This window comes from Oncorhynchus masou, unplaced genomic scaffold (assembly GCF_036934945.1).
Source record: "Oncorhynchus masou masou isolate Uvic2021 unplaced genomic scaffold, UVic_Omas_1.1 unplaced_scaffold_2139, whole genome shotgun sequence".
Lineage (NCBI taxonomy): Eukaryota > Metazoa > Chordata > Actinopteri > Salmoniformes > Salmonidae > Oncorhynchus > Oncorhynchus masou.
The window spans coordinates 61,802-84,861 of NW_027008616.1; the positions used below are offsets into that span (position 1 = coordinate 61,802).

General features: G+C 42.5%; 2 protein-coding genes across 2 annotated transcripts; both read right to left on the reverse strand.

Moving 5' to 3' along the window:
- Window positions 1-5,260: 5,260 nt before the first annotated feature.
- Window positions 5,261-13,509, reverse strand: LOC135532986 (gastrula zinc finger protein XlCGF17.1-like). The gene is made up of 2 exons (XM_064960397.1): window positions 12,990-13,509; window positions 5,261-6,563 (listed from the first exon to the last, which is right to left on the reverse strand). The coding sequence occupies exons 1-2, from the start codon at window positions 13,285-13,287 to the stop codon at window positions 5,806-5,808; spliced, it is 1,056 nt and encodes a 351-aa protein (XP_064816469.1). The 5' UTR covers window positions 13,288-13,509; the 3' UTR covers window positions 5,261-5,805.
- Window positions 13,510-15,126: 1,617 nt separating this feature from the next.
- Window positions 15,127-20,446, reverse strand: LOC135532987 (zinc finger and SCAN domain-containing protein 2-like). Its single transcript, XM_064960398.1, has 2 exons — window positions 19,899-20,446; window positions 15,127-17,267 (listed from the first exon to the last, which is right to left on the reverse strand). Exons 1-2 carry the CDS (start codon window positions 20,239-20,241, stop codon window positions 16,531-16,533), a joined length of 1,080 nt encoding a protein of 359 aa, XP_064816470.1. The 5' UTR covers window positions 20,242-20,446; the 3' UTR covers window positions 15,127-16,530.
- Window positions 20,447-23,060: the final 2,614 nt, after the last annotated feature.

Below are 23,060 nucleotides of genomic sequence, written 5' to 3' on the forward strand. Positions count from 1 at the left end.
TATCACCAGACTGCATACAAACCTAACTGCATCCCCAGGCCCTGGTATATCACCAGACTGTTCAAACCTAACTGCATCTCCAGGCCCTGGTATATCATCAGACTGCATACAAACCTAACTGCATCTCCAGGTCCTGGTATATCAACAGACTGTTCAAACCTAACTGCATCTCCAGGCCCTGGTATATCACCAGACTGTTCAAACCTAACTGCATCTCCAGGCCCTGGTATATCAACAGACTGTTCAAACCTAACTGCATCCCCAGGTCCTGGTATATCACCAGACTGCATACAAACCTAACTGCATCTCCAGTCCCTGGTATATCACCAGACTGCATACAAACCTAACTGCATCTCCAGGCCCTGGTATATCAACAGACTGCATACAAACCTAACTGTATGCATAGTCCCTGGTATATCACCAGACTGCATACAAACCTAACTGCATCTCCAGGTCCTGGTATATCACCAGACTGCATACAAACCTAACTGCATCTCCAGTCCCTGGTATATCACCAGACTGCATACAAACCTAACTGCATCTCCAGGCCCTGGTATATCACCAGACTGCATACAAACCTAACTGCATCTCCAGGTCCTGGTATATCAACAGACTGCATACAAACCTAACTGCATGCATAGTCCCTGGTATATCACCAGACTGTTCAAACCTAACTGCATCTCCAGGTCCTGGTATATCACCAGACTGCATACAAACCTAACTGCATCCCCAGGTCCTGGTATATCACCAGACTGTTCAAACCTAACTGCATCTCCAGGTCCTGGTATATCACCAGACTGTTCAAACCTAACTGCATCTCCAGTCCCTGGTATATCACCAGACTGCATACAAACCTAACTGCATCTCCAGGCCCTGGTATATCAACAGACTGCATACAAACCTAACTGTATGCATAGTCCCTGGTATATCACCAGACTGCATACAAACCTAACTGCATCCCCAGTCCCTGGTATATCACCAGACTGCATACAAACCTAACTGCATCTCCAGTCCCTGGTATATCACCAGACTGCATACAAACCTAACTGCATCCCCAGTCCCTGGTATATCAACAGACTGCATACAAACCTAACTGCATCTCCAGGTCCTGGTATATCACCAGACTGCATACAAACCTAACTGCATCCCCAGGCCCTGGTATATCATCAGACTGCATACAAACCTAACTGCATCCCCAGGTCCTGGTATATCACTAGACTGTTCAAACCTAACTGCATCTCCAGGCCCTGGTATATCACCAGACTGTTCAAACCTAACTGCATGCATAGTCCCTGGTATATCAACAGACTGTTCAAACCTAACTGCATCCCCAGGTCTTGGTATATCACCAGACTGTTCAAACCTAACTGCATCTCCAGGTCCTGGTAAATCACCAGACTGTTCAAACCTAACTGCATCCCCAGGACCTGGTATATCACCAGACTGTTCAAACCTAACTGCATCTCCAGGTCCTGGTATATCACCAGACTGTTCAAACCTAACTGCATCCCCAGGTCCTGGTATATCACCAGACTGTTCAAACCTAACTGCATCTCCAGGCCCTGGTATATCACCAGACTGTTCAAACCTAACTGCATCTCCAGGCCCTGGTATATCACCAGACTGTTCAAACCTAACTGTATCCCCAGGTCCTGGTATATCACCAGACTGTTCAAACCTAACTGCATCCCCAGGCCCTGGTATATCACCAGACTGTTCAAACCTAACTGCATCCCCAGGCCCTGGTACATCACCAGACTGTTCAAATCTAACTGCATCCCCAGGTCTTGGTATATCACCAGACTGTTCAAACCTAACTGCATCCCCAGGTCCTGGTATATCACCAGACTGTTCAAACCTAACTGCATCTCCAGGCCCTGGTATATCACCAGACTGTTCAAACCTAACTGCATCCCCAGGCCCTGGTATATCACCAGACTGCATACAAACCTAACTGCATCTCCAGGCCCTGGTATATCACCAGACTGCATACAAACCTAACTGCATCTCCAGTCCCTGGTATATCACCAGACTGCATACAAACCTAACTGCATCTCCAGGTCCTGGTATATCACCAGACTGCATACAAACCTAACTGCATCTCCAGTCCCTGGTATATCACCAGACTGCATACAAACCTAACTGCATCTCCAGGCCCTGGTATATCAACAGACTGCATACAAACCTAACTGTATGCATAGTCCCTGGTATATCACCAGACTGCATACAAACCTAACTGCATCTCCAGGCCCTGGTATATCACCAGACTGCATACAAACCTAACTGCATCTCCAGGCCCTGGTATATCACCAGACTGTTCAAACCTAACTGCATCCCCAGGTCCTGGTATATCACCAGACTGTTCAAACCTAACTGCATCCCCAGGTCTTGGTATATCACCAGACTGCATACAAACCTAACTGCATCTCCAGTCCCTGGTATATCACCAGACTGTTCAAACCTAACTGTATCCCCAGGTCCTGGTATATCACCAGACTGTTCAAATCTAATTGCATCTCCAGGTCCTGGTAAATCACCAGACTGTTCAAACCTAACTGCATCCCCAGGTCCTGGTAAATCACCAGACTGTTCAAACCTAACTGCATCCCCAGGTCCTGGTAAATCACCAGACTGTTCAAACCTAACTGCATCCCCAGGCCCTGGTATATCACCAGACTGTTCAAACCTAACTGCATCTCCAGGTCCTGGTATATCACCAGACTGCATACAAACCTAACTGCATCTCCAGGTCCTGGTATATCACCAGACTGCATACAAACCTAACTGCATCTCCAGGCCCTGGTATATCATCAGACTGCTTACAAACCTAACTGCATCTCCAGGCCCTGGTATATCACCAGACTGTTCAAACCTAACTGCATCTCCAGGCCCTGGTATATCACCAGACTGTTCAAACCTAACTGCATCCCCAGGTCCTGGTATATCACCAGACTGTTCAAACCTAACTGCATCCCCAGGTCCTGGTATATCACCAGACTGTTCAAACCTAACTGCATCTCCAGGTCCTGGTATATCACCAGACTGTTCAAACCTAACTGCATCCCCAGGTCCTGGTATATCACCAGACTGTTCAAACCTAACTGCATCCCCAGGCCCTGGTATATCACCAGACTGTTCAAACCTAACTGCATCCCCAGGTCCTGGTATATCACCAGACTGTTCAAACCTAACTGCATCTCCAGGTCCTGGTATATCATCAGACTGTTCAAATCTAACTACATCTCCAGGCCCTGGTATATCAACAGACTGTTCAAACCTAACTACATCTCCAGGTCCTGGTATATCACCAGACTGTTCAAACCTAACTGCATCTCCAGGTCCTGGTATATCACCAGACTGTTCAAACCTAACTGCATCCCCAGGCCCTGGTATATCAACAGACTGTTCAAACCTAACTACATCCCCAGGCCCTGGTGCAGTGCCTTGCGAAAGTATTCGGCCCCCTTGAACTTTGCGACCTTTTGCCACATTTCAGGCTTCAAACATAAAGATATAAAACTGTTTTGTGAAGAATCAACAACAAGTGGGACACAATCATGAAGTGGAACGACATTTATTGGATATTTCAAACTTTTTTAACAAATCAAAAACTGAAAAATTGGGCGTGCAAAATTATTCAGCCCCCTTAAGTTAATACTTTGTAGCGCCACCTTTTGCTGCGATTACAGCTGTAAGTCGCTTGGGGTATGTCTCTATCAGTTTTGCACATCGAGAGACTGAAATTTTTCCCATTCCTCCTTGCAAAACAGCTCGAGCTCAGTGAGGTTGGATGGAGAGCATTTGTGAACAGCAGTTTTCAGTTCTTTCCACAGATTCTCGATTGGATTCAGGTCTGGACTTTGACTTGGCCATTCTAACAACTGGATATGTTTATTTTTGAACCATTCCATTGTAGATTTTGCTTTATGTTTTGGATCATTGTCTTGTTGGAAGACAAATCTCCGTCCCAGTCTCAGGTCTTTTGCAGACTCCATCAGGTTTTCTTCCAGAATGGTCCTGTATTTGGCTCCATCCATCTTCCCATCAATTTTAACCATCTTCCCTGTCCCTGCTGAAGAAAAGCAGGCCCAAACCATGATGCTGCCACCACCATGTTTGACAGTGGGTATGATGTGTTCAGGGTGATGGGCTGTGTTGCTTTTACGCCAAACATAACGTTTTGCATTGTTGCCAAAAAGTTCAATTTTGGTTTCATCTGACCAGAGCACCTTCTTCCACATGTTTGGTGTGTCTCCCAGGTGGCTTGTGGCAAACTTTAAACGACACTATTTATGGATATCTTTAAGAAATGGCTTTCTTTTTGCCACTTCCATAAAGGCCAGATTTGTGCAATATATGACTGATTGTTGTCCCATGGACAGAGTCTCCCACCTCAGCTGTAGATCTCTGCAGTTCATCCAGAGTGATCATGGGCCTCTTGGCTGCATCTCTGACCAGTCTTCTCCTTGTATGAGCTGAAAGTTTAGAGGGCCGGCCAGGTCTTGGTAGATTTGCAGTGGTCTGATACTCCTTCCATTTCAATATTATCGCTTGCACAGTGCTCCTTGGGATGTTTAAAGCTTGGGAAATCTTTTTGTATCCAAACCCGGCTTTAAACTTCTTCACAACAGTATCTCGGACCTGCCTGGTGTGTTCCTTGTTCTTCATGATGCTCTCTGCGCTTTTAACGGACCTCTGAGACTATCACAGTGCAGGTGCATTTATACGGAGACTTGATTACACACAGGTGGATTGTATTTATCACCATTAGTCATTTAGGTCAACATTGGATCATTCAGAGATCCTCACTGAACTTCTGGAGAGAGTTTGCTGCAATGAAAGTAAAGGGGCTGAATAATTTTGCAACTGAAATGTGGAAAAAGGTCGCAAAGTTCAAGGGGGCCGAAAACTTTCGCAAGGCACTGTATGTTCTTCATGTCAACAACTCTTATCAACGTCATTAATATGTTCTTCATGTCAACAACTCTTATCAACGTCATTAATATGTTCTTCATGTCAACAACTCTTATCAACGTCATTAATATGTTCTTCATGTCAACAACTCTTATCAACGTCATTAATATGTTCTTCATGTCAACAACTCTTATCAACGTCATTAATATGTTCTTCATGTCAACAACTCTTATCAATGTTATCAATATGTTCTTCATGTCAACAACTCTTATCAATGTTATCAGAACAACGTCATCACATTTTCATACACCTTTAGTTTGAAGACGAGTGCACTGTAACGACGTGGCCCTTTGGGGTGTATCAAGAAATACACATTTTATTAAATCTATTTAATAAAATCTACAACTTTCCAAATCATATCATTAACATCTAAAGTGTTCATACTTGTATTCAATCAAATCCATAATCAAGATAAAATAAAATACACATTAAAATATTAATCTGATTTCAGACATGATCATGTCTCGAGAGGAAAAAACTCAACTCGGCCTATTTTTTTTAGTTTGTAAGATTTTCATACAAACATGATATCACATGGCATCAACAACATAGTGGAACATTGGAAAGGCTTTTCTACTGTGTGTTCCCTCTCATGTGTTTTCAGGCATCAACAACATTCTCAGCCAAAAACTTGTCAGAACACAGCATCTATATTGTCTTATTTTAGGTCCTGTGTCCAAGAAAATGTCTTTCCACAATTAGGTTCCCAAACTGACTGAACCCTCTTTCCAAACTGGGAATCCATCAGCCCAGAGCCTTGAACCAGGATCTCTAGTGGCACTACGATGCCTTAGACCACTGCGCCACTCGGGAGGCTGTATTTTCTGATAGTTAAATCAGAGATTTTTTTATCAGAGTATCTCTTGCCACATTGATTTCTCTCCTGTGTGTCCGCTGGTGTGTAATCAAACTGCTAGATGTAACAAAATTCTTCCCACATTGAACACAGCCATAAGGTTTCTCTCCTGTGTGTGTTCTCCGGTGTATAGTCAGACGGCTCGAAGTAACAAAACTCTTCTCACACTGATCACAGCTATAAGGTTTCTCTCCTGTGTGTGTTCTCTGGTGTACTATCAGGCAGCTTGAGTGAGTAAAACTCTTCCCACATTGATCACAGCTATAAGGTTTCTCTACTGTGTGTGTTCTCTGGTGTGATTTTAAATGTCCTGACTTAAGAAAACGCTTTCCACAGTCAGAGCAGTGGTAAGGCTTCTCTCCTGTGTGTGTTCTCTGGTGTATAGTCAGCTGGCTAGATGTTGTGAAACTCTTCCCACATTGATTACAGCTATAAGGTTTTTCACCAGTATGGATTCTCTCGTGTCTTTTCAGGTCTGCTGAAGAGGTAAATCTCTTCCCACAGTCAGAGCAGCAGTGAGGTTTCTCTCCTGTGTGAATTCTCAAGTGTACTTTTAGTGAATCTGATCTTGAGTAACTCTTCCCACAGTCCGGGCAGTGGTGATATTTCTTCCCTGTGGGTCTCTGCTGGGGTTTCTTGAGGTTTTCTGCTCTGGAGAGACTCTTCTCTGCCTCGTCAGCATCATGATGTTGTTGAGGCTCCCCAGAGGATCCACGATAGTCTTGTCTCTCTCCTGTGTGAACAACAAAGTCAGACAGATGGTTAAAGGCCCACAACAGCAGAAATCCACTGTTTATTTGAGGTAAAAGTTTATGCCCAGAGCATTATCTGAAAATAATGTGTAAATGCTTTTACAAACTTATTTGACAGTTATCTTAATATGAGTCGAGCAATAATATATATATTTTTTAGAAAAAAATACAAATTCGTAGTAAAGTTGATGATTGTAGTTAGTGGTGACTAGAAATTGAAAAATAAGTTATTAAAGTTGTTGAAATCCTAAGCAGTGTGCCAGATGACTTTTGGTCACCAATGTAGGCTCCTTTCTGTGTTAAGCTAAAATTGCGTCACGATGTACAATTCCGTTGTAGAAACTCCTCCCTCCCTGAGGTAACCGCTAGTTACGGATGTAGTAAACGCAGCAAAAAAAAGAAACGTCCCTTTTTCAGGACACCGTCTTTCAAAGATAAAAGTTTAAAATCCAAATAACTTCACAGATCTTCATTGTAAAGGGTTTAAACACCGTTTCCCATGCTTGTTCAATGAACCATAAACAATAAATGAACATGCACCTGTGGAACGGTCATTAATTAAGACACTAACAGCTTACAGACGGCAGGCAAGTAAGATCACAGTTATGAAAACTTAGGACACCAAAGAGGCCTTTCTACTGACTCTAAAAAACACCAAAAGAAAGATTCCCAGGGTCCCTGCTCATCTGCATGATTGTGCCTTAGGCATGCTGCAAGGGGGCATGAGGACTGCAGATGTGGCCAAGGCAATAAATTGCAATGTCCGTAGCCTAAGACAGCACTACAGGGAGACAGGACGGACAGCTGATCGTCCACGCAGTGGCAGACCACGTGTAACAACACCTGCACAGGATCGGTACATCCGAACATCACACCTGCGGGACAGGTACAGGATGGCAACAACAACTTCCCGAGTTACACCAGGAACACACAATCCCTCCATCGGTGCTCAGACTGTCCATAATAGTCTGAGAGAGGCTGGAATGAGGTCTTGTAGGCCTGTTGTAAGGCAGGTACTCGCCAGACATCACCGGCAACGACGTCGCCTATGGGCACAAACACACCCACTTTTTGCCAGTGACGAGTCGCGTTTATTGTCGAAGGAATGAGCGTTACACCGAGGCCTGTACTCTGGAGCAAGATCAATTTGGAGGTAGAGGGTCCGTCATGGTCTGGGGCGGTGTGTCACAGCATTATTGGACTGAGCTTGTTGTTATTGCAGGCAATCTCAACGCTGTGCGTTACAGGGAAGACATCCTCCTCCCTCATGTGGTATCCTTCCTGCAGGCTCATCCTGACATGACCCTCCAGCATGACAATGCCGCCAGCCATACTGCTCGTTCTGTGCGTGAATTCCTGCAAGACAGAAATGTCAATGTTCTGCCATGGCCAGCGAAGAGCCCGGATCGCAATCCCATTGAGCACACCTGGGACCTGTTGGATCGGAGGGTGAGGGCTAGGGCCATTCCCCCCAGAAATGTCCGGGAACTTGCAGGTGCCTTGGTGGAAGAACTGGAAGAACAGCAAGAACTGGAAAATCTGGTGCAGGCCACGAGGAGGAAATGCACTGCAGTACTTAATGCAGCTGGTGGTCACACTGACTGTTACTTTTGATTGTGACCCCCCCCCCTTTGTTCAGGGAAACATTATTCCATTTCTGTTAGTCACATGTCTTTGGAACTTGTTCAGTTTATGTCTCAGTTGTTGAATCTTGTTTTGTTCATAAAAATAGTCATTGATTTATTTATTTTTGTTGTTTTCTGAAAATAAACGCAGTTGACAGTGAAGACGCTTATTTTTTTGATGAGTTTATATCTGCATTTTTCACAGTGTATTATCTACCAATTCACCATGCATTATCTGCTAATTCACCGTACATTATCTGCTAATTCACACTGCATTATCTGCTAATTCACACTGCATTACCTGCTAATTCACAGTACATTATCTGCTCATTCACAGTGCATTATCTGCTCATTCACAGTGCATTATCTATTAATTCACAGTACATTGTCTGCTCATTCACGGTGCATTATCTATTCATTCACGGTGCATTATCTGCTCATTCACAGTGCATTATCTGCTCATTCACGGTGCATTATCTGCTCATTCACGGTGCATTAGCTGCTCATTCACGGTGCATTATCAGCTCATTCACAGTGCATTATCAGCTCATTCACAGTGCATTATCAGCTCATTCACCGTACATTATCTGCTCATTCACAGTGCATTATCTGCTAATCCACAGTGCATTATCTGCTAATTCACAGTGCATTATCTTCTAATTCACCGTGCATTATCTGCTAATTCACAGTGCATTATCTGCTAATTCACGGTGCATTATCTGCTAATTCACAGTGCATTATCTACTTATTCACAATGTATTCTGAATATTACAGCGCAAGATCAGGATGCTACTGAAGGAAACTCACATTAAGCTCTGTGTCTATTCACTAATTCACCACCATGGGGGAAAACTCAGGGGAGTTCTCATAGGCTGACAGCAAAAATAGCCTCCATTTACAGGTTGCTTATGAGTGTATTTCACACTACTTTTGGATAATATTTGATGTATTTATTTAACCTTTATTTTACTAGGCAAGTCCGTTAACAACAAATTCTTATTTACAATGACGGCCTACCAGGGAACAGTGAGTTAACTGCCTTGTTCAGAGGCAGAACGACAGATTTTTTTACCTTGTCAGCTTGGGGATTTCGATCTAGCAACCTTTCGGTCACTGGACCAACACTCTAACCACGAGGCTACCTGCCGCAAGGCTTATTTGAATGTCCTGCTTAATATAATGTTTGTGTCATCGTTGCAAATCAATGCATAATCAACAACAATGTAATAATCAACAACAATGTAATAATCAATAGTAATAATCAATAACAATTTAATAATCAATAGCAATGCAATAATCAATAGCAATGCAATAATCAATATATTGTAGAGGGGTAAGGTGACTATATACAGGGTCAGTACCATATTAACAATGTACAGGGATACTGGGGTGATGGAGGTAGATATGCATAGGGGGAAGGTGACAGTGATACTGGAGTGATGGAGGTAGATATGTATAGGGGTAAGGAGACAGGGATACTGGAGTGATGGAGGTAGATATGTATAGGGGGAAGGTGACAGGAATACTGGAGTGATGAGGTAGATATGTATAGGGGAAGGGGACAGGGATACTGGAGTGATGGAGGTAGATATGTATAGGGGGAAGGTGACAGGAATACTGGAGTGATGAGGTAGATATGTATAGGGGAAGGAGACAGTGATACTGGAGGGATGGAGGTAGATATGTATAGGGGGAAGGGGACAGGAATACTGGAGTGATGGAGGTAGATATGTATAGGGGAAGGGGACAGGAATACTGGAGTGATGGAGGTAGATATGTATAGGGGAAGGGGACAGGGATACTGGAGTGATGGAGGTAGATATTTATAGGGGGAAGGAGACAGGGATACTGGAGTGATGGAGATAGATATGTATAGGGGGAAGGAGACAGGGATACTGGAGTGATGGAGGTAGATATGTATAGGGGAAGGTGACAGTGATACTGGAGTGATGGAGGTAGATATGTATAGGGATAAGGTGACAGGGATACTGGAGTGATGGAGGTAGATATGTATAGGGGGAAGGTGACAGGGGTACTGGAGTGATGGAGGTAGTTATGTATAGGGGTAAGGTGACTATATACAGGGTCAGTACCATATTAACAATGTACAGGGATACTGGAGTGATGGAGGTAGATATGTATAGGGGGAAGGTGACAGGGATACTGGAGTGATGGAGGTAGTTATGTAGAGGGGAAAGGTGACTATATACAGGGTCAGTACCATATTAACAATGTACAGGGATACTGGAGTGATGGAGGTAGATATGTATAGGGGAAGGTGACAGGGATACTGGAGTGATGGAGGTAGTTATGTAGAGGGGAAAGGTGACTATATACAGGGTCAGTACCATATTAACAATGTACAGGGATACTGGAGTGATGGAGGTAGATATGTATGGGGGAAGGTGACAGGGATGTGATGGAGGTAGATATGTATAGGGGTAAGGAGACAGGGATACTGGAGTGATGGAGGTAGATATGTATAGGGGTAAGGGGACAGGGATACTGGAGTGATGGAGGTAGATATGTATAGGGGTAAGGGGACAGGGATACTGGAGTGATGGAGGTAGATATGTATAGGGGTAAGGGGACAGGGATACTGGAGTGATGGAGGTAGATATGTATAGGGGGAAGGTGGTAGGAGTGATGGAGTTAGATATGTATAGGGGGAAGGTGACAGGGATACTGGAGTGATGGAGGTAGATATGTATAGGGTGAAGGAGACAGGAATACTGGAGTGATGGAGGTAGATATGTATAGGGGGAAGGGGACAGGGATACTGGAGTGATGGAGGTAGATATGTATAGGGGGAAGGTGACAGGAATACTGGAGTGATGGAGGTAGATATGTATAGGGGTAAGGGGACAGGGATACTGGAGTGATGGAGGTAGATATGTATAGGGGTAAGGTGACTATATACAGGGTCAGTACCATATTAACAATGTACAGGTATACTGGAGTAATGGAGGTAGATATGTATAGGGGGAAGGTGACAGGGATACTGGAGTGATGGAGGTAGATATGTATAGGGAGAAGGTGACAGGAGTACTGGAGTGATGGAGGTAGATATGTATAGGGGTAAGGGGACAGGGATACTGGAGTGATGGAGGTAGATATGTATAGGGGTAAGGTAACTATATACAGGGTCAGTACCATATTAACAATGTACAGGTATACTGGAGTAATGGAGGTAGATATGTATAGGGAGAAGGTGACAGGAATACTGGAGTGATGGAGGTAGATATGTATAGGGGTAAGGGGACAGGGATACTGGAGTGATGGAGGTAGATATGTATAGGGGTAAGGTGACTATATACAGGGTCAGTACCATATTAACAATGTACAGGTATACTGGAGTGATGGAGGTAGATATGTATAGGGGGAAGGTGACAGGGATACTGGAGTGATGGAGGTAGATATGTATAGGGGTAAGGTGACTATATACAGGGTCAGTACCATATTAACAATGTACAGGTATACTGGAGTGATGGAGGTAGATATGTATAGGGGGAAGGTGACAGGGTTACTGGAGTGATGGAGGTAGATATGTATAGGGATAAGGGGACAGGGATACTGGAGTGATGGAGGTAGATATGTATAGGGGTAAGGGTACAGGAATACTGGAGTGATGGAGGTAGATATGTATAGGGGTAAGGGGACAGGGATACTGGAGTGATGGAGGTAGATATGTATAGGGGTAAGGGGACAGGGATACTGGAGTAGAGATCTACCGATTGGCCAATTAATTAGGGCCGATTTCAAGTTTTCATAACAAATCGGTAATCTGTATTTTCGAATACCGATTTTTAAACATGAAATAAAGGGCGAGAGAATAGAAGCTTATTTGACGTGTCAAATTAAAAGCTTATTAAACACGTCAAATAGTGTTATTTGACGCGTATCTTTTTTGAGACGCAAAGACCCAAACGGTGTTCCATAGTATGTTGTGAAGCAGTGACGCGAATACTGTGTAACTCCGGTAGGAATTTACATCTGTGTGTACCGGTGCTCGACCAGTCGGCGAAAGCCAACATCCTCCACGACGGAGAATGGTTGATTGTCAAGGGCAATGAATTCCATTATCTTGGCGTTAATGTATTTCGCCTTTGAGTTGTCTCGCTGAAATGTTCTTACTCTTTCAAATGACCGCTAGATCCACACAGCAGACATTGTGGGCTAGTTTAGGAATGCTGTGTTGACCGTGTACATTTTACGCGGCGTCATTACGTCATGTAACCTTCGTTACACGTCAGCTTTCCATGTACATACTGATCAGTTTTAAACTAGACATTGGGCCGATACTGATGTTGACATTTTTAGTTAATAATATTGTACTTTATATCTTATTATAACGACATGACAAAATGGGACATAATTATTAATTACTTATTAAACAGCTGTAACAAGATGTCCACCACAGGAAATCCTCGCTGGAACTCGTCGTTATAGAAAGTTCCGCGACTGATTCTTGAAGAATATAACTGATAAACGCCTCATATACACAGAGTTTACAAAACATCAGGAAACACCGTCTCTTACCATGACACTCATTGATGTCACTTGTTAAAATCCACTTCAAAATCAGTGTCGATGAAAAGGAAGAGACAGGTTAAAATAAATGTTTGCTTTTTAAGCCTCGAGACCACTGAGACATGGATTGTGTATGTGTGCCTATTCAGAGGGTGGGTGAAGATTTAAGTGCCTTCAAACGGGGCATTGTAGTAGGTACCAGGAGCATGAGGCAGTCATAGTGTGTGCTTCTGTTATTAAGACGTTACTTACTGGTTTTAATCAGTTCCCCAACCTCTTCTTCTTCTTCTTCCAATATGACAGTTATCTCTCCTTCCTCTTCTTTTACTGTAACATCCTCCTCTTTCACTCTGAACGCGTCTTCCTCTTCTTTCACTGCAACATCCTCACCCTCTACTTCTTGTTTTACTGTAACATCCTCCACTTTTGTTACTGTGACATCCTCCTCTTCCTCCTCCTCTTTCACTACAATGTTCAGCCACCGACCCTCTTTCTCTGTCCAGCAGACCTCCTCGTCTCCAACAGGAGGAGAGTAGCGCAGGGAGCTCATGGTCGATGATGTTAGCTAATAGTTAGCTAGCTAGGCTAAAGCTAACTTAACCAGTCAGCTAGCTGTCCAATAACAATGTAAATATGAAATTAAATCAGATAACTAACTAGACGACAGAAGTGTGTTTAAAACACAATGGCTAATATACACCAAAGCGTCTAAAGAGCTTTATTGGTTCGTCTATTTTGTCCTGCAAGCTACCGAGGTGTCTGACTAACTGTTGCTGCTGTTGAAAGAATCGTTCCGTCCACTAGATTATACGTCACACCAGCAGCATCGCCTTAAAGTCTCAGACCGCCATCTGCTGACTGGAGTGGTAACGCAGTTGAGTAAAATGTATATTTAAAATTTGATGCAAAAAGTGAATCACTTTTTAACGATTGTTTTTATTTGATTTCAATCATTATAGCATTATATGAAAGGTACATAAAGGGAATTAATTTCAAATTGGCTTTATTGCCATGGAAACAAATTGAGATGACAAAACAACCCAAACAACACATGGAAACATCTCAAATACATTTCAAGTGTTATATTACCAGTGTTTTAGCAATGTGCAAATAGTTGTAGTACGAATAGTATGTAAATAAATAAACAAATAAATATACGTGGTATTTACAATGTTGTTTGTGTTCCACTGGAAGTGGACAGTGGTGGAAAAAGTACTAGAAAATGACTAGTAAAAGTGAAAGTCACCCAGTAAAATACTAACTTGAGTAAAAGTCTAGTATAAAGTCTAGTATTTGGTTTTAAATACACTTAAGAATCAAAAGTAAAAAATATAAATCATTTAAAATTCCTTATATTAAACAAACCAGATGGCCCCATCTTTATTTTAATTAACGATAGCCAGGCGGCTAGCCAGGGGCACACTCCAACACTCAGACCTAATTTACCAACAAAGCATTTGTGTTTAGTGAGTCTGTCAGATCAGAGGCAGTAGGGACGAACATGTGACATGATGAAAGATGTTTCAAGTTTTCAAGTCAGAACCCATCACTACCAACACACAGTGTGAGGTAGCTATACAATTATATCTTTAGTAACGGAGTGTTTTCCAGACGAGGGTGGAATAGATGGCTAACAGTAGCTAGCTTACGTTAGCTAAGGTCAGTCAAAGATAGAATGAACAAACATGTTTACTCTGCTGAAGGTAGCTACCAGTCTAGCAGTGACTACCAGTACAGTGGCGTAAGTGAAGAGTTTAATACAGAACCAGCCAGGCTAGCAAGCGAACTTACCCAGCCAGGCTAGCAAGCGAACTTACCCAGCCAGGCTAGCAAGCGAATTTACCCAGCCAGGCTAGCAAGCTAACTTACCCAGCCAGGCTAGCAAGCTAACTTACCCAGCCAGGCTAGCAAGCTAACATACCCAGCCAGGCTAGCAAGCGAACTTACCCAGCCAGGCTGGCAAGCTAACTTACCCAGCCAGGCTAGCAAGCTAACTTACCCAGCAAGGCTAGCAAGCTAACTTACCCAGCAAGGCTAGCAAGCTAACTTACCCAGCAAGGCTAGCAAGCTAACTTACCCAGCAAGGCTAGCAAGCTAACTTACCCAGCTAAGCTAGCTAGCTTACCCAGCTAGGCTAGCAAGCTAACCAATGTTACGAATCTTCTTTGTTGTGAAGGGAAAAATAATCTAAGCTTAGGTTTTCTGGCTCTCTTTTATTTGGTTGGTTGGGTTTTGAATAAGACTCTACCAACCTTGCACAACTCATATATTCATTGTTTTTTGTGACAATTGCTGAAGCTCAGTTTTGATTGGGAATCATTGATGGAATAGATGGCTTACCATCTGTTAGGTTCTAATTTTTCAGAGTAAATAACTCACGGACACTAGAGAAGCTTAAGCAAATTTAATTCTTCCCAAAGGGTCGTTACAGCTGTAATTCAGACAACAACATGTTTCCACCATCACCAGTATATACACACCACTTGGGTCACTCCTCTCCAATCCTTACATCTTATCCCCTTCAGGGGATCTGACCTGACCTCCTGACTTCAACCCCTCTTTCGCCTAATCCACAGATGTCCATCCGCTTACCCTATAGCAATCCTGTGATCTCCTCCGGTCCATCCAACACATTCCACAGCCATTACTCAGCTAGGCTAGCATCTGTCTTTCTACAGAGAACCATTAACCTCTGACATACAAACCCAGTCTCTCATCCACTCCTTTATTTACTTACGTGTATAACAATGTTCCAAGTTTACCCAGGGAAAGGGGTTAGGGTCCCAAGGTTAGGGTCCCAGGGTCAGGGTTTCCAGGGTTAGGGTCCCAGGATCAGGGTTCCAGGGTCAGAGTCCCAGGGAAAGGGGTTAGGGTCCCAGGGTCAGGGGTTAGGGTCCCAGGGTCGAGTCCCAGGGTTAGGGTCCCGGCGAAAGGGTTCAGGGTCCCAGGGTTAGAGTCCCAGGGTCAGAGTTCCAGGGTTAGGGTCCGAGGGTCCCAGGGTTAGGGTCCCGGCGAAAGGGGTCAGGGTTCCAGGGTTAGGGTTCGAGGGTCCCAGGGTCAGGGTCCCAGGGTTTATAGAAGACTGAAATGAGTTTTCTTAGCTTACTCTGTTTCTGAAGAGGGATGGAAATGATGGTTGATTTGGAAAAATGGAGTATACTCTCAGCCAATCAGCCAATCAGCCAGCAGCCAATCAGCCAGCAGCCAATCAGCCAATCAGCCATCAGCCAAAGGTAATCAGGATGCTTTCATACCTACTTTTCCAAAATGAACTTGCTCAGGCTTTTGGAGAGCAACGTCAATGAAACCTGGAGTCGAGGCTACATGATATTAAAAATACATTTTTCTGTTTATATGCAGCAATATCTGGAATGTGAAAACTTCTAGGGTCTCCAACTACACCAAAACATCACATGTATTGTCCTGATGCTCCATCTATAACATTTTCTATAAATGTTCCACCATTTACAAAATTAAAATTGTGATCATTTGACATTAGATCAATCAAAAGTGGTAGGATTTTTAAATACAAGTTGAACACACACACACTCACACACTACCACATCAAAAGTTATCACAAATAGATCATTCCACACTCTGTTCTACTACCCAGGTCTAGTATTGGAGATCATTCTACACTCTCTGTTCTACTACCCAGGTCTGGTGTTGGAGATCATTCTACACTCTGTGGCTCTTGCCTTGTGTTTTGCCAGGGAGTCTGATCGAAGAAAACCCTTCCCACACTGATCACAGCTATAAGGCTTCTCTCCTGTATGTTTTCTCTGGTGTCTTCTCAGGCCACTTGAGGCAGAAAAGCTAATTCCACAGTCAAGGCAGTGGTAAGGTTTCTCACCTGTGTGTATTCGTTTATGAATAGATAGGGTTGTGGAGAGAGAAAACTATCCCCACATACATCACAGCTATACGGTTTCTCTCCGGTATGTTTAGACTGGTGTGTTTTCAGGCCGCTGAAGGTAATATAGCTCATTCCACAGTCGGAGCAGTGAAATGGTTTCTCCCTAGTGTGGATTCGTTTGTGAGTAGCCAGGGCTGTCCGGGCAGCAAAAGTCTTCTCAGTGTGTACTCTCTGGTGTGATATCATTCCACCTGAGGTTGTAAAACTCATCCCACAGTCAGAGCAGATGTATGGTTTCTCTCCAGTGTGGATTCTCTGATGTGATATCAGTCTACATGAGGTAGTAAAACCCATCCCGCAATCTGAGCAGTGGTACGGTTTCTCTCCAGTGTGGGTTCTCTGGTGTAATTGCATTCCGACTGAGGAAGTAAACCTCCTCCCACAGTCTGAGCAGTGGTATACTTTCTCTCCGGTGTGGAACCTCTGGTGTTTTTTAAGAGCTGATGAATATTTGTAACCTTTCCCACAGTCAGAGCAGCAGTGAGTTTTCGTTTTGGGTCTCCGCTGGTGTTTCTTGAGGTGTGCTGATGAGGAGAGAGTCTCCTCTGCCTCGTCAGCATCATGATGTTGTTGTTGAGGCTCCCCAGAGGATCCACGGTTGTCACGCGTCTCTCCTGTGTGAACGACAGAGTCAGACGGTTAACTCGTGACCTTCAAAAAACATGAAAGATGGAGTCTTTAGGCACCGCTGTTAAACTCCAGTCGTACAGTAGCATAACTGTCTTATTGCTAAAGATATTAGATCCAACATGGAGGATAAGTGTCTTACTACTAGGGATATTAGACCCAACATGGAGGATAAGTGTCTTACTACTAGGGATATTAGATCCAACATGGAGGATAACTGTCTTATTGCTAAAGATATTAGATCCAACATGGAGGATAAGTGTCTTACTACTAGGGATATTAGATCCAACATGGAGGATAAGTGTCTAATTACTAAAGATATTAGATCCAACATGGAGGATAACTGACTTATTGCTAAAGATATTAGATCCAACATGGAGGATAAGTGCCTTACTACTAGATATATTAGATCCAACATGGAGGATAACTGTCTTACTACTAGAGATATTAGATCCCACATGGAGGATAACTGACTTATTGCTAAAGATATTAGATCCAACATGGAGGATAAGTGTCTTACTACTAGATATATTAGATCCAACATGGAGGATAACTGTCTTACTACTAGAGATATTAGATCCAACATGGAGGATAAGTGTCTTACTACTAGGGATATTAGATCCAGCATGGAGGATAACTGACTTATTGCTAAAGATATTAGATCCAACATGGAGGATAAGTGTCTTACTACTAGATATATTAGATCCAACATGGAGGATAAGTGTCTTATTGCTAAAGATATTAGATCCAACATGGAGGATAAGTGTCTTATTGCTAAAGATATTAGATCCAACATGGAGGATAAGTGTCTAATTGCTAAAGATATTAGATCCAACATGGAGGATAAGTGTCTTATTGCTAAAGATATTTGATCCAACATGAAGGATAACCGTCTTATTACTAGAGATATTAGATCCAACATGGAGGATAAGTGTCTTCACCAGCATAGGGAACGAGACACCAAAATATTCTGGACATTCCTTGCATCAGAGTGGTCATTCTGTTGCTGATTAAATCTTGGATAGGAATCTGCAGCTGAAACGATAAAGCGTCTTGCTAATAAACTGAAGAATGGGGGTGGAGAAATGTATACAACAGGTGAGTCTAATCCTGAATGCTGATTGGTTAAAACCGCATTCCAGCTGGTGTCTATTCCACAAGCTACCACCGGCTAAATCTACAACATTAAAATGAAAATGTACTTTGTTTCATCTGACTGCACAATCCACTGTCTCATCAGCCCAGCCAGGCAATTTATAACCTTTATCTCCACTATAAAAAGCATCTAGACATTATCTCACGTCTTTTAGACTAACATTTAGTTTTCAACAATGGAGATTTGTATAAACCTTGCTGTCGGTCTCTCTGACATTTGCAACATTGTTTGTGTAGGGGTCTGGACTAGAGAGAGTCAGGTAGCGTTTCTCATCCAGTCGAAATCATGAATCAGCTGGCATCATATATAGCATGGTCAACTATGGCTAACTGAAGCTGGAAAGACTGCAAACAAAATGCACTTTGTTTCGTTTAACCTTTTTCAATTTACATTTCCGTAATATTTCTATTCCAGGCGAAATCGTGCCTCATCTCATTGTTATGGATTTATCCAAATAAATGTTACTAGAAAACAGCTTAAACAAATGCAGCTACTTTGCTGTGATTCTGCATGGCTGTACTGTTTGACGTGACTGTAAATTAGCCGCAGTTGGATTGATAGCAAGCGAGGGATAAGAACGTTACCAGTCAGTATGGCAATGGAACATTTAGAACGAACGACTGGGTCGCGTCTATATAGAACAAAAAGAACGAACGACTGGGTCGCGTCTATATAGAACAAAAAGAACGAACGACTGGGTCGCGTCTATATAGAACAAGAAGAACGAACGACTGGTCGCGTCTATATAGAACAAAAAGAACGAACGACTGGGTCGCGTCTATATAGAACAAAAAGAACGAACGACTGGGTCGCGTCTATATAGAACAAAAAGAACGAACGACTGAGTCGCGTCTATATAGAACAAGAAGAACGAACGACTGGGTCGCGTCTATATAGAACAAGAAGAACGAACGACTGGGTCGCGTCTATATAGAACAAGAAGAACGAACGACTGGTTCGCGTCTATCGATATAGAACAAAAATAGCTAGCAACCCTAGATTTATGTCTGGACCTTATAATTGTGGAAGGATGAAATAGTATGAATAAATTAATCAAAATTACGTTTTTAATGAAAATATGTCAATCATTATTTGAATATGTTGGTAACGCGTTGTATAAACCTGATAATTCCAATTGAAGCCAGTGTTTTGTTGGATATATTGGCACGGTTTGCCTGGCCCATACAAACAACACCCGCGCCAATATACAACAAACACCAGTTTCGTGGGCATTATCACTTAAGTAACCACTCTCATATTCATAGACAGACCTATGGTTGCAAACCATCCATGATATCAACATTATAGCTTTAACCATGTTGAGGCAATACAGTGTTGGTTTACATTTAATTAGTTTACAGAGTAAAACAAGCTTCTATTTGGGGTTTCTGATGGGTTATGACAGTTGAACTAAAGCTCATGAGGCATTCATAGTGTGCGCTACTGTTAGGGCAATACTTACTGGTGTTAATCAGTTCTCCATTCTCCTCCTCCTCTTCCTCCTCCAATATGACAGTTATCTCTCCTTCCTCCTTCATTACAAAAACGGTATCCTCCTCTTTCTCTTCCTCCTTCACCTTAACATCCTCCTCCTTTTTCACTCGGAACGCTTCTTCCTCTTCTTTCACTGAAATGTCCATCTCTTCTTCCTCTTCTTTTACAGTAACATCCTCCTCCTCTTTCACTCTGAACGCGTCTTCCTCTTCTTTCACTGAAACGTCTTCCTCTTCTTGTTTCACTGTAACAGCCTCCTCTTCCTCCTCCTCTTTCACTTCTTTAACAGAAGAGTAGCTTAGTGACCTCATGGTCGGAGATGTTAGCTAGCTATGCTAGTGCTAACTTAACCAGCCAGCTAGCTGACCAAAAACAACAACGTAAATATTACATTAATTGTGACAACTAACTAGATGACATAAATGTGTCCAAACACCGTGGCTAATATACCAGAAAGCGTCAAGAGAGCTTTAATGTTTCAGCTATTCTTGGTTTCCGAGATGGCTGACTAGCTGTTGTTGCGTAAAAAAAGAAGAGTTCCGTCCACTAAATAACACGTCACAGTCAGCAGCCATCTGCTGCCTGGAGTGGGTAATGCAGTTGAGGGAAACATTTTATTTTATTTAGATGCAAAAAGTGAATACCTTTTAACGATTTGTTTAAAAAATATATCTATATATTTAAATGATAATATTATAACATTATATGAAACGTACATAAAGGGAACCATGCATTGATTAATGCAAATACAAAGTGATGATTTGAAACATTTAGGCTGAGTCAATCAGAATCTGCTTAATGTCATCGTCCATTTCTCTCTCTCTCAATTCAATTCAATTCAAGGGGCTTTATTGGCATGGGTAACATGTGTTAACATTGCCAAAGCAAGTAAGGTAGATAATATATAAAGTGAAATAAACAATAAAAATTAACAGTAGACATCACACATACAGCAGTTTCAAAACAATAAAGACATTACAAATGTCATATTATATATATATACAGTGTTGTTACAATGTACAAATGGTAAAGGACACAAGATAAAATAAATAAGCATAGATATGGGTTGTATTTACAATGGTGCGTGTTCTTCACTGGTTGCCCTTTTCTCGTGGCAACAGGTCACAAATCTTGCTGCTCTGATGGCACACTGTGGAATTTCACTCAGTAGATATGGGAGTTTTCAAAATTGGATTTGTTTTCAAATTCTTTGTGGATCTGTGTAATCTGAGGGAAATATGTCTCTCTATTATGGTCATACATTGGGCAGGAGGTTAGGAAGTGCAGCTCAGTTTCCACCTCATTTTGTGGGCAGTGAGCACATAGCCTGTCTTCTCTTGAGAGCCATGTCTGCCTACGGCGGCCTTTCTCAATAGCAAGGCTATGCTCGCTGAGTCTGTACATAGTCAAAGCTTTCCTTAATTTTGGGCCGGTCACAGTGGTCAGGTATTCTGCCGCTGTGTACTCTCTGTGTAGGGCCAAATAGCATTCTAGTTTGCTCTGTTTTTTTGTTAATTCTTTCCAATGTGTCAAGTAATTATCTTTTTGTTTTCTCATGATTTGGTTGGGTCTAATTGTGCTGCTGTCATGGGGCTCTGTAGGGTGTGTTTGTGAACAGAGCCCCAGGACCAGCATGCTTAGGGGACTCTTCTCCAGGTTCATCTCTCTGTAGGTGATGGCTTTGTTGTGGAAGGTTTGGGAATCGCTTCCTTTTAGGTGGTTATAGAATTTAACAGCTCTTTTCTGGATTTTGATAATTAGTGGGTATCGGCCTAATTCTGCTCTGCATGCATTATTTGGTGTTCTACGTTGTACACGGAGGATATTTTTGCAGAATTCTGCGTGCAGAGTCTCAATTTGGTGTTTGTCCCATTTTGTGAAGTCTTGGTTGGTGAGCGGACCCCAGACCTCACAACCATAAAGGGCAATGGGCTCTATGATTGATTCAAGTATTTTTAGCCAAATCCTAATTGGTATGTTGAGATTTATGTTCCTTTTGATGGCATAGAATGCCCTTCTTGCCTTGTCTCTCAGATCGTTCAAAGCTTTGTGGAAGTTACCTGTGGCGCTGATGTTTAGGCCAAGGTATGTATCGTTTTTTGTGTGCTCTAGGGCAACAGTGTCTAGATGGAATTTGTATTTGTGGTCCTGGTGACTGGACCTTTTTTGGAACACTATTATTTTGGTCTTACTGAGATTTACTGTCAGGGCCCAGGTCTGACAGAATCTGTGCATAAGATCTAGGTGCTGCTGTAGGCCCTCCTTGGTTGGTGACAGAAGCACCAGATCATCAGCAAACAGCAGACATTTGACTTCAGATTCTAGTAGGGTGAGGCCGGGTGCTGCAGACTTTTCTAGTGCCCGTGCCAGTTCGTTGATATATATATTGAAGAGGGTGGTGCTTTTAAGCTGCATCCCTGTCTCACCCCACGACCCTGTGTGAAGAAATTTGTGTGTTTTTTGCCAATTTTAACCGCACACTTGTTGTTTGTGTACATGGATTTTATGATGTCGTATGTTTTACCCCCAACACCACTTTCCATCAGTTTGTATAGCAGACCCTCATGCCAAATTGAGTCAAAGGCTTTTTTGAAATCAATAAAGCATGAGAAGACTTTGCCTTTGTTTTGGTTTGTTTGGTTGTCAATTAGGTGTGCAGGGTGCATACATGGTCTGTTGTACGGTAATTTGGTAAAAAGCCAATTTGACATTTGCTCAGTACATTGTTTTCATTGAGGAAGTGTACGAGTCTGCTGTTAATGATAATGCAGAGGATTTTCCCAAGGTTACTGTTGACGCATATTCCACGGTAGTTATTGGGGTCAAATTTGTCTCCATTTTTGTGGATTGGGGTGATCAGTCCTTGGTTCCAAATATTGGGGAAGATGCCAGAGCTAAGGATGATGTTAAAGAGTTTTAGTATAGCCAATTGGAATTTGTTGTCTGTATATTTGATCATTTCATTGAGGATACCATCAACACCACAGGCCTTTTTGGGTTGGAGGGTTTTTATTTTGTCCTGTAACTCATTCAATGTAATTGGAGAATCCAGTGGGTTCTGGTAGTCTTTAATAGTTGATTCTAAGATCTGTATTTGATCATGTATATGTTTTTGTTCTTTATTCTTTGT